Source organism: Arachis hypogaea, chromosome 5, assembly GCF_003086295.3.
Source record: "Arachis hypogaea cultivar Tifrunner chromosome 5, arahy.Tifrunner.gnm2.J5K5, whole genome shotgun sequence".
NCBI lineage: Eukaryota > Viridiplantae > Streptophyta > Magnoliopsida > Fabales > Fabaceae > Arachis > Arachis hypogaea.
The window spans coordinates 3,505,959-3,518,192 of NC_092040.1; the positions used below are offsets into that span (position 1 = coordinate 3,505,959).

General features: G+C 34.8%; 2 protein-coding genes across 6 annotated transcripts; one reads left to right on the plus strand and one right to left on the minus strand.

Annotated features, from left to right (window-relative positions):
- The first annotated feature begins 1,627 nt into the window (after positions 1 to 1,627).
- On the plus strand, positions 1,628 to 5,927 carry LOC112800242 (serine/threonine-protein kinase/endoribonuclease IRE1a-like). 3 transcript variants are annotated; one of them, XM_025842410.3, is made up of 7 exons: positions 1,628 to 2,059; positions 2,183 to 3,636; positions 4,313 to 4,485; positions 4,775 to 5,021; positions 5,206 to 5,509; positions 5,606 to 5,727; positions 5,799 to 5,927. In XM_025842410.3, exons 1-7 carry the CDS (start codon positions 1,736 to 1,738, stop codon positions 5,836 to 5,838), a joined length of 2,664 nt encoding a protein of 887 aa, XP_025698195.1. In that variant the 5' UTR covers positions 1,628 to 1,735; the 3' UTR covers positions 5,839 to 5,927. The 3 variants fall into 3 exon arrangements, with proteins under 3 accessions (XP_025698195.1, XP_029154024.1, XP_025698196.1); XM_025842411.2 differs by having other exon boundaries at positions 1,664 to 2,059; positions 2,157 to 3,636; XM_029298191.2 differs by having other exon boundaries at positions 5,606 to 5,927.
- Positions 5,928 to 6,807: 880 nt separating this feature from the next.
- LOC112800243 (glutamate receptor 3.6-like) lies at positions 6,808 to 11,922 on the minus strand. 3 transcript variants are annotated; one of them, XM_025842413.3, is made up of 7 exons: positions 11,196 to 11,922; positions 10,476 to 10,758; positions 9,008 to 10,359; positions 8,645 to 8,922; positions 8,464 to 8,495; positions 7,952 to 8,358; positions 6,808 to 7,603 (listed from the first exon to the last, which is right to left on the minus strand). In XM_025842413.3, the coding sequence occupies exons 2-7, from the start codon at positions 10,741 to 10,743 to the stop codon at positions 7,112 to 7,114; spliced, it is 2,829 nt and encodes a 942-aa protein (XP_025698198.1). In that variant the 5' UTR covers positions 10,744 to 10,758; positions 11,196 to 11,922; the 3' UTR covers positions 6,808 to 7,111. The 3 variants fall into 3 exon arrangements, with proteins under 3 accessions (XP_025698198.1, XP_025698200.1, XP_025698199.1); XM_025842415.3 differs by having other exon boundaries at positions 8,004 to 8,358; positions 11,196 to 11,876; XM_025842414.3 differs by having other exon boundaries at positions 7,948 to 8,358; positions 11,196 to 11,876.
- Between the last annotated feature and the right edge of the window lie 312 nt (positions 11,923 to 12,234).

Below are 12,234 nucleotides of genomic sequence, written 5' to 3' on the forward strand. Positions count from 1 at the left end.
AATCTATGTGTAGATATTTTAACCTATTCACATCCTAAAAGGTTAAATCAAATTTTTATAATGGTTTTTGAAATTCATAATTTATATTATTTTAATCTTTTAGATTTAAAATTTATTATATTGGTCTCCGAAATATCATATTGACGATCTCAAATCTTTTTAATATTTGATTTAACTAACGAAAAATATTGAGTTAATTTTGAATTATCATATTAAAATATATAACTAAATAATATCTTTTCATTTTAGTTCTTAAATAAAGCAAAAACGAAATCATTTTAAAAAATAAAAAATATAATAATTTGTATATTATATAATTTTTTTATTTTATTTAATTAGCAAAACAAAATGATGTTATTCAGTCTTGTATTCAGCATAAAGCATAAGAAGTCAATCAAGAAAATATTTAATTTGTTGATTTATTACTAGAAAAATTCTAAAAATTAATATAATGTCTAAAATTAAATATAAAAAATTAGTATAAATAAATTTAAAAAAAGTATTGGGAACTAATATTAATTGTGTACAATGAATTAAAAAAAAGGTAAAATTAAAATTAAAAATTAGATTATTAATTAATTATTTAATTTTAAAATTTAAAATTTGAAAATTAAGATTAGTATTTAAATCCATTCACACTATGTAGTATTTACGATTATTTCTAATCTTACCATAATCTCCGATACACGTCCAAAAGTCACCGTCATCTTTTCTGGTTCTCACCTCGCGTCACTGAGTTTCTCGCCGGTCATATCAAGGCCGCCGCATCTTCCCACCAACACTGTCCTTACCTTCGCCAGTCAACCCGATGCGCCTCGCCCTCCGACGCTCAGCCTAACGTTGCTGCCGCTGTTTTGGTGCCTCTCTTTCGAACCGGCTTCGCTTTCTCCCATTTCTTCAAACCTCTTCTCACCGATGATACCACCATGCTCTTCTTCTTCGGATCCAAGCATGGTTAGCTTCTTTCATGATGTGAGCCGTATGCTTCACAACAGTGCCACTTTTGTCATGACTAGTCCTTTAAAATTATATTTCACCACAATAATAATTTCTTCTGTTTATTCATCTTCTTCTTTTATTTTAATGGTCAATTTAGGATGATCATTTTAGTAGGTAAGCGGATGATTATTTTATTTTTATGTAGATGATTATTTTGATTGGATTGAGTTTGGTTATATATAATTAAAATATGTTAGATGTTCAATTTATTAGGTATGCGGATGATTATTTTTATCCTTAAGTGGATGGTTATTTTTATTAAGGATGAGTGGTGTGTGGCAAGCCAAGTAACGACGGTGAAATGAGATGATTATTGGGGTGTCCACCCGTTGAAAAAGAAGAGAGTATTGAAAGATTTCAAATGGTTATTTTTTAAAATAACTAACTGGATTTTTAAAAAATTTAAAATTTGAAATTAGAGAATTTAAAATTTGATGTGAAATAATTAAACAAGAGTTTTTAAATTTATTATTTTGTGGGTAATTTTTATTTTTAACTCATATTAAGCCAAATAAATAGCCATATTAAGCTAAATAAATAGCCCATTATATACATTGTACAAATACTCTATTAGGTCTTAGTAGGACTCATAAATTTAAATTAAAAAAATTAAAATAGTAAAAGAAGTGAATAATATTAAACAATACTGTGAAGAGCATTTGGTAAACAGAAAAGCTCAGAAATCTGAACAGCTTGGATCTCCGTGCTTGATTCCCGGTTGTTGCGCCACGCACACATGAAAATTTGTCTCTTCATCTTCCATTTCTTCGTGTTGTCGATTCTCGCAGCTCAAATATCCTTCTCAGATTCACACGCCTCTGACCTCTCTCTTCTCCACCACCATACCAACCGTCAACCTGCTACGGGCCTCATTGCAGCCCTAGATGGCACTCTCTATCTGCTCGACACTGATTCCGGCAGGGTAATTTGGTCATTCTCCACCGGTTCCCCCATCTACCATTCCTACCTGGCACCTCTCAATTCCGCCAATGAATCTGGACTCATCGAATGCGGTGATGATTGGGAACTCATCCTTCATCACAACCACTTTGGTAAAACGGTATCTTTTTAACCCTATCGCATCAATTTAATCCTTGTTAGGGTTCAAAGTTTCGTAATGAATGCTATTTCTGTGTTGAAACTGTTTCTTGTGACAGTCCCTGTTGCTTTCTTGTGCCTGCAGAGGCTCTCGGAATCTATTGCTGATTATGTTGCGGATACGCCTGTTATGTCAGAAGATGGGGCAGTTGTTCTTGGATCCAAAAGAACAACTGTCTTTGAAGTTGATGCTAAAACCGGAAGGCTTGTAAGAAGTTATACCACTGCAGCCTTTGATGATTCGTCCGCCGCCGGCTGGAGTGATGACAGGAAGAATGTGGCTACTGACATTGGTACAAGCAGTAGTGAGCTTGCTGATCCTGCACAGCTTAATCCGCCGGAGTTTTTACTCAAGATATTTAGGACTGATTATCTTTTGCAATCTGTTGGTCCTGGATCTGGAATGGTTTTGTGGACCATGAAAGTAGCTGAATTTAAGGCTGTATTACATTGCCAACATGATGAGTATCCTTCTGACCGGGTGTCATTCGAGGCAGGAGGTCAATATGCTTTCGACAGTGGCTTACGTTTTGCTATGCCGTATGCATGTCATGACAGAAAACTAAAAGATGTCTATCGCCAAAGGAAGAATTTTCTGCTAGAACATGGCAACTCTGAAAGATTATCCGAGGGTTATCAAGAGTTTGATATGCTCCCAACCCCTTCTTCAGAACTGATGCTTCCATTGCAACCTAACAAAAATAGGGTTCCCCATGGTCCTAATAGTAAAATGATGCTTCCTGGGGCCGTGCTAAATCATTTGCCTGCTTTGCCACCAAAAATCAACTATGATAACAATGATCATGCAGTAATGCTCCACCGGTTTCCTATGGATATGGCTGGACCTGGTAAAATTCATGTGAGCAAGGGGATTGAATGGTCAACAACATCAGCTCTTATATTGTTTATAGGATTTATCCTCTGCATTTTGATCTTTTGCTTCTGCCTTAAGAAAAAGAGAGTGCAGAAGGACCAAAACATTGAGGCAATTTTAAAAAGTCCTTCTTCTAAGAAAAAGAGAGCACGTAAGTCTGGAAGGAATGCCATCGTTGTTGACAAACAGGATAGGAATTCATTGCCAGCTGAGGAGGATATACTGACAAATAATGTTGATGGACGGAAGATTGGTAAACTAATTGTACTAAACAAAGAAATTGCTAAGGGTAGCAATGGTACCATTGTTCTGGAGGGGATATATGAAGGTCGGGAAGTTGCTGTCAAACGTCTTGTTCAAGCTCATCATGATGTAGCCAGCAAAGAAATCCAAAACCTTATTGCATCTGATTGCCATCCAAACATTGTTCGATGGTATGGGGTCGAATATGATAATGATTTTGTTTATCTTGCTTTGGAGCGTTGTATATGCAACTTGGATGATTTGATTCAAAATTACTCTGATATATCAGAAAACCCAGTGCATAGCAAGGATCAAGGTTCTAAGATTGTTATAAAGGCTCAGGTGGAGACAGGGAAGGATGACGTGCAATATCTTTGGAAAGCAAGTGGCCATCCATCATCGCTATTACTTAAACTAATGAGGTTAGTAAAACAACTTATTTGATGCAAAATGCATAGATGTGACAAATGTGATAAGAGTTGTAACAACTCTTTCTCTGCCAAAGCATCAGAAATAATGAGGAAAGTTATTGGACTAGATATAATACCTGAGCCATTTTTTGAAACAAGCAACATGTCTCGTGCATGGGTTGTTGAATTGCTTATCAATAAAAACTAGTACAACAATTTCTGATATTAATCACTAACGCCTGAAGAAGCAAGGTTTTATGGGGTATTTAAGTTTTAAGGATAAGAAAATTTATCCAATTAATGTTGTGTCGAAGAGTGTTGCCTCAATCAAAAGAGATGGTCATGAATGTGGATGCCAGTCTAAGGTAGGGTTTTCATAAAGAGATGATGACAAAATTGACTAGAATAATTTGGAGGAAAGTTTGAATCTTAAAGAGGATGGAAAGAATACAAGCATGGCATAATAAAGCAAGAAAAAGACTACTAAACCTAAACCACTAAGAATGCACACAAAAGACTTGATTTGTTTACATTTTGATAGTCACAGTTCAAATATGGATGTTAATCTCAAGTTTTTATTTTGCACCCATCTGTTATGCGGTTTTGTGTGCCTGCACATGTGGGTGGCTTTTTTTTTTTTCCTCTGTTCTAATTACATCTACAAGTTCACTTTTTTATTGCAACACAGGGATGTAATTTCTGGGCTTGCTCATTTGCATGAACTAGGAATAATACACCGGGATTTGAAACCCCAAAATGTTTTGATAACCAAAGAAAGATCACTATGTGCAAAGCTTTCTGATATGGGAATTAGCAAACGCCTTCTTGAAGATATGTCTACGTTGGGTCATAGTGTTACTGGTCAGCACACTGGATCTCTTACAAGATTTTATTTCTGCTTCTAAGCATTGATTATGTAAATTGTCAGTGGTTTCTAGCATTAGATGAATCTATCCTATATCAGTTTGGTGATTGATAAATCATGGTAGTTGGAATTTTTCTCTTATTTTTCTTGTTTTGGTTTTGCTTAGTTCTACAAGAAAAGCTTTTATACCAAAAGTTTTCTGTTTTTTAATAATTAACCTTTCTGAAACAAAGTAAGTTAATCTGAAACCTGCATTTAGTTTAATAGTGTAATGGCATATTGTAGGATGTGGGAGTTCAGGGTGGCAGGCACCAGAGCAGCTTGTTCAAGGACGCCAATCACGAGCTTTAGATTTGTTTAGTTTGGGATGTGTCCTATTTTTCTGTATGACTGGGGGAAGACATCCATTTGGAGAGCGCCTTGAGCGCGATGTTAATATTCTAAAAAATCGAAAGGATCTCTTTTTAATAGAGTCCATTCCAGAGGCAGAGGACCTTATCTCTCGTTTATTAAACCCTGATCCGAATTTAAGGTATATTGTTACCCATTCATTGTTATTTAAAGAGCATGAATACCTATATTAAAGTACATTATGTAGATTAAATGTGTTATCTATTTCAAAACCATGTATATTTTTCAAGAGTCAATTTTATTTAAAAATTATCCTGCTTTGATGAATTTACAACTCCACTAAAGTTGATTTCATTTATTAACAGGCCAAAGGCAATTGAAGTGTTGCACCATCCTCTTTTCTGGAGTTCTGAGATGAGACTTTCATTTCTTCGAGACGCCAGTGATAGGGTGGAACTTGAGGACAGAGAGACTGATTCTGATCTTCTTAGGACATTAGAAAGCATTGCACCAATGGCTTTAGGTGCAAAATGGGACGAAAAGATGGAACCGGCTTTCATTACTAATATTGGTCGTTACAGAAGATATAAATATGACAGTGTTCGAGACTTATTAAGGGTCATGAGAAACAAGCTAAATCATTATAGAGAATTACCTCAAGAAATTCAGGTTTTGTCTTGAACTAGAACTTTTTACTTAGTTTTTTTAAAAAAAAAAAAAAAGATTTGAGGATGAGTCTTATTTTCTACCATTTTGGCTGAGCAGGAACTTGTAGGATCTGTTCCAGAAGGATTCAATGACTATTTTGCAAGTCGGTTCCCAAGGCTCTTGATTGAAGTATACAGAGTTATATACGAATATTGCAAGGAAGATCAATGTTTTCAAAGGTATTTTAGAGACAATTAGTGCTTTAGTTTTGTTTTAATGACCATAAATTATATACAAAGTGAATGAACAGGTTGAGAGAGGCCATGGAACAATCACATCGACATGGTTAACTAGCACTAGTCTAACAGTGTAATATATTACTGTAATACGATGTATGTATTCGCCAATTAGTAATACAGGAAAGTTATGATTTAGTGTATATAATGTATAATCTATGATCTTAGGTTTTAGACGACACTATGACCCTTTGACAGTCTGAATTTTTCTGTTGTTTTATTTCGACAAAAAATAAGTTAAATGGACAATTTTTGTAATATAAATAGGCTCTCTTTAAATCTTCAATAATAGATCCTCTAATATTTAAATATAAAATTTATTTGGACAATTTATTCTTAATTTTCAATCAAATCCTCTAATATTTCTCCACCATCTTCTCATGCCATACACACCAAAGACCAAACCAACCCTCCATGTTCAAACCTCACATACAGACATACTTATACACATTAATTAAAGTTATGTAGCATCTTAAATAAATAACAAAGAAAATAAAGTAATAAATTGAATTTTATAAAAAAATTATTAGTAAAGTAATAAATATATCAAAGAAAATGTTTTAATAATTTAAAAAATGTGTGATGTCTTGAGATCAAATTTTATTGTTAATAACGAAAAAAAAGCTAATTAATGATATAATAAATGACTAAAAGTAATAAAATTTACTATCAATTAAAATTCAATAAATTTTTTAATAATAATATATTTTAAAATTTTATTTAAATAATTAACAAATTTCTTATTTTACTATTATTTTTATTTAGTGCTTATTCATTTAAAAGTATAAGTAAATAAAGATAATATTATATAATATAAAATTTAATATTTTATGCGAAACTTCATCAAGCACTACAATATAATTTTTTTTAAAAAAAGGTTATTCTATTTAACCTTATACTATTAGTGATTATGTTATCAAACATGCTAAGCAAGTCCAATTATTAAACCTTACTGTTGAGAGATATCGTCTTCTTAGTTTTACCATGATATACCCAAAATACTTCTGCTATATAAATCATATCTTCTACTATTGAAACTTTTTGTTAATATAACTATATAATAATTACAAATTACAATCAATCCTTTCACAGATAGATAGATAGATAGATTATAACCTAAGTATTGCACTTAAATTGAAAGGTCAACTTGTTTTAGATGTTTCCTAGAGCTATCTATATAAGTGAAATTGTGATGATTAACCAAAACTATATCCTAAGTTCTAACAACATAATAATGGTTCCAAAAGATACAAGGAGTGCTGTTGGTGCTTTTGCAGCTGGCAAGAGAGGCCACAAAATCATGTATAGACAATAGACAAAAGTTGGCTTATGCTTCACCACCACCATCACTTTTGTGTGGAGATGAATGAGCGTAGTCTTTGTTGGAGCTAAAGCTAATGGATGATCCAACTATGCTGCTTCGGCATGAGGTCATCTCTGTTTGCCTTCTCTTGGAACGGTGCTTAACCTTCTCTTCCTTTTCGTCTACAAATGAAAGGAAACTTCGAAGGCGCGAGGACCCTGATGACGACGTGCTCTGATCAGCAGGGTGAACTTCCTCTGAGGAGTGCTTGATGTACTGCCTAACTATCTGTATGAGATATATGAAGAGAGCAAGGAAGCAGGCAAAGCCGCAGATCAGATAGAGGCCCCAGAAGCTTTTAAGGTTTAGTCTTTCCACTTCGAGCTTTGTGCCTTGTGATAAGCAAGCGCTGCGCAGAAGCCATTTGTCGTGGATCCTTTGTAGGTCTCCACTCTCTGCCATTTCAAGAATTGCTGTTGACAGGTCTATTGCTAACGGAGAGTCTCGTGGAAAGGCCTGATTGAGGGAACAAGAAAAGTTGAAATAAAGCAACCAAGAATTTAGCAAGGTGAACTAATCTTAAACTAGATTCTGAATGGCTGGTAATAAAACATTATGATCATGCAGTCCAGGAATAATTCAAGAATTCAGAAAGGTTAAAATCTAGGAATGATATGAAAGCAACAGAAAGATCAATACTACTCCATAAAGGGGTGAACCTCTTTAACTATCATTTCTCATATTCTTAAACCTCTCTATTCTTTAATTAAGGGTTGTTGATAGAAATTCATGCCTATGCAATGTTCAAGTAAATTGCAAAGTTCAAGTAAAAAGAAAGAAAACTAGGTTCAGTATAATACTGACAAATCCCCAACCATCTCTGGTGAACTCTTGACCTATAACAGTGAAATCGCACCGGGTTGAAAGGAAGAGCTCCATATAGGCACGCTCATCAATATATGCACAGATACCCCCATCATGGGGACCCTTTTTTAGTGCATTCGCAGCTTCCTCCGGTGTGTTCAGAGCAACAAGCCTGGATTCGTTAATGCCAATTTCCTCAATTAAATAATTTTTTGCAAAAGAACCTTGTGTGTAGCCAATAGGATCCTTTCCATTCACTAAACTTTCAATTCCTTTGATTGGTGAAGAAAGTTGTTGCACAGTGAGAATTGAGGTCAGACTTGCTGTGTAACTCGAGTTAACTATAAGAACTACAAATAGCCATATAATCAGCACAAAGCGACCAAGCGTGCTCACTGTATTTTCCTCTACAAAGCATAAAATTATCAACAAAAAAAGGTTAAATAAATAAATAAAAATAGCTTGACTAAGCAAGAGATGTTAAAAGACAAAGAAGTAGAAAGAGCACTTACTTTGTGAAAAGAACATGGTTGAAAAACTAAACCTGCCAGAAACAACAAATGAAAATAACAACACATTAAGATCTAAGTATAAGTAAGCAGAGACTGATTTTTGCATCAGTATAATTACTGCATGCAACATTAGCATAGGTTGTGTTCTCAAAAGGCAAAAGATGGTGAACCGTGGCCTTACCATAAAGTAGTTACTATTTGTTGCTTGGGAGGGCCCCTAAAATCATCATTCACTCTATGCTCCAATATCCAAACAACAGCTCCCACAAATAGAAAAAAGATAGCTGTGACTGCCCACATCATTGGCGTAAATGGGGCCAAAAATGCCCAGGCATTCGAATCTGTCTTCTTAACTGGTGCTACCACCACTAGACCAGACTCAATATAAGGTTGTGTAAAATCCACCATCTTTGTTCTTTCTGTGGTAATTGTAATATCACCAACAGCACCATCAAATTCCTGTTTGGAAAGAAGAACAATGGTATCAGAAATATTGACATAAAATATCTCAATTGTGCAAAAAAATTATTTGCATGATACTCACACCCGTTGTGATTAGACGAACAAGTTCAGTGGCGCTAGGATTGCTGTGGTCATCGCCAAACGGGATAAATTTATAGGGGACAGCATAAGGTAACAAATTCACTGCAGCAAGAAATACCTCAATGCAGAATCCCTCAAATGTATCGGTGCCTGGTACTTGTGAGACAAATTCATGGTAACTAATGCTTTTTGGAACTCCAATTTTCAATAACCTTCCATTGTTTGGAAAAACCCAACCACGAGGTTTTTTGGTAGTATCTCCAGGCCAAATCACCGGACGTAACATTTTACCAGCCCTGGAATTATTGGCTGGTTTGGAAGAAAGAGCTTCTGGAGGATCAACTGATAATCCAGAGTAATTGGACCAATAACCAATACTCCTAAACCCTGTTCCAACCACATTCATGATTTCATATGAAGGATTTACAAGGTCTCTGTCAGATGTATACCTGAATGTACCAGTCACACCGGTCATGTTAACTTCATATATGCTTCTGCGCAAAAGATTTCCTTCATTGAAGATGTTCAATGTATCAAGACCCAAGTTGTCTCCATGAAGTAATGATAATTTTGGATCCTTTGAGAAAGTAATTCGGTTCCCTTGTTTGAAAAATGCATCTAGTGCATGAGCAAGTGCATGAACAGTATCATATGCATAGAGACCTAAAGCACTTAATCCAAGGGGGTCATTAGCAGTCTCCCCTTGAGTCAAATTTTTCCATTTAGAAGCAAACCTTCTTTTGAGTTCAGAATCTGGTGTATATACACGAAATGTAATAACACCTTGAATATTATTTGTAAATCCTGCAGGGAAGGGAGTATTCATTTCAAGTATACCAGAAAGGAAAGTAGTGGCTAGCCAGACATACCCACTTCCCATCATCCCAAGACTCTTTGCAATATCGAAAACCTTGCGGCCCAAGAAAATGTTGACGTGAACAACTATAACCCGTGATTCTGCCAAAGCCACCTGAACAAGCACGTTTGTAATTTCTTCATCGGTCGGTTCAGGGCTCATAGGTGCCTTATATGAGATCCTGCAACGTTTCTCCGCAAGCTTATCACCTAAAGCTTCAATACCATTCCTCCCACTATCATCATCGACGTAGAAAGCAATAACGTCTTTCCACCCATAGTAGTCAACAAAGTCTGCTATTGCAGTCATCACATAAAGGTCACTATGACTAGTTCTAATAAAGAATGGGAACTGAAGTGAAGAAAGGGTGGGATCTAAAGCCGAAAATGATAGCAGCGGAACTTGGAGCTCATTAGCAATATGAGATATGACATGAGCTGTTACAGCAGACTGGGGACCAATTATTGCCACAGTATGCTTTGTTGCAACCTGCAAAACTGTAATGACATAAAATTGTTACATAACCAAGTAAAAGCAATTTCATCAATACCTAAAAGAAGACTATTTTAAGCTTTAAGCACAACAAAAAGGGTGATATTCATGAAAGGCGTACCCTCAGAAATGCTCAGAAAACCTCTGTATTTAGAATCTTCTTGTAGTATGACATTCAAGTGTGTTTTACCAAGAATAGATGGATTAGCATTCAGTTCTTCGAGTGCTGCTCTTATCGCAATTTTTACAGTTCTACCAAAAGTGGTATTGTAATTGAAGAGAGCCCCAATATTTACAACATCAGGTACTGTGGAATTGTGCATGTCTTGCCCAGTTGATGAGAACCCATTGGAGAGAACAATGAACACCAAGAACCAAACTTTAAGCATGTTTGAAGAAGCTTCCTGGAGAACAGCAGGCACTACTAATTCTTAGCCTTCTCAATAAACATGTGGAGTGACAAACCCCACAACCTTATACTTAAAAAATTCATAAAAATTATTTAGTCAAACACTAAATAAACATGTGACGTTTGTAACTTAGAATATTATTAAACATAACATGCAACTCCCAATTACGGACTTTGTTATTAAGATCAAACCTAGGAAACTTGATATTCCTCTTTCTCCCCAGTCTTCAGCCAATTGAATGTGTCATTATCAATTTCCAGGGAAAATAATATTCGGAGAGGAAATAAATAACAAAAACATAACCAAGAAGGAAAAAGAATATAGCCCTAAAGTGCTAATAAAGCAAAAGAAAAAACCAAAAAGTGTGAGATAGCAACAGAAAATAGCGTCATGTCAAGAACATAACTTTACTAGAAATTTAAACGACATACCTTGTACTTGGTAGATTCAGCAGACAAGAAAGTGATAATGGATATATTGTCCACAAAATGGTGCAGAAAAGAGTGAAGCTTGGGTCAATTGAAGAACAAAAATACAAACTTTAACCAGTGGGCAATGAATTGCACAGGAATATGGCAGCAAAAGCAGAAGCAGTAGGGCAAGACCATAAGCATTTTGAAGAACCTAAAAGCACTGTGGGAAAAGGAACACAAAGTGGAGAATATTGAAGATGATGGCGATGGTTGATGTTACTGTTACTGGTGCTGAAAATAATGTTCCTAAATCTAATAATGGAACATATGCTTTTCCCACTTGTCCTATGATTATTAAATGTCATAAAAAAAGGGGACCCTTTTAGCACTCAAAAATCACAATTTTAGTGCTTTGAAATGAAGAAGAATTGAGAAGAATGAGCTCAATAAGAAGGTGAAAGCAATGGGTGCATTCAATTGATTCCATCAGCATTATTGTGATTCCAAAATGTGTAATGAAAAGTGTGGAACAGAAACGTCATCCACCATTCTAGGCTTTTTTGTTTTGATCTGTGGTGTGAAAAATGTGACTGATGTTGTTCTTGCAAGTTTCGTTTGGAATTTGGAAACTGATGGTTCAGGAATCATTGTAAACACATAAATTGACATTTTTTACTCTTCCCAATAATTCCTTTCCCATTCACAACACCAGAAATTGAAAACCCTTATATACCATTGTGCTTGTGAAGTGGTAAAGTTGTAGAATTTATTTTACTTTATTTGACTCTTCAAGTTTTTTCTTTTTTATTTTCCCTTCAAAATTTTATAACCTAAAAAAAACACTTTTCAAGAGCCAATTATCATGCTTTGTTGATTTCTAACTAAATAAAACCAAAAACTTATTTTAAAGAGCCAAGTATCATGCTTAGTTTTAAACAATAAAACCAAAAACTTATTTGTATTTAAAAAAATGTCTATATAAAAGCTAAAAGCATATTAATTATGGCAATTGTTATAGTACTCTTTAAAAACTATAGACATAATCATATATTTAATC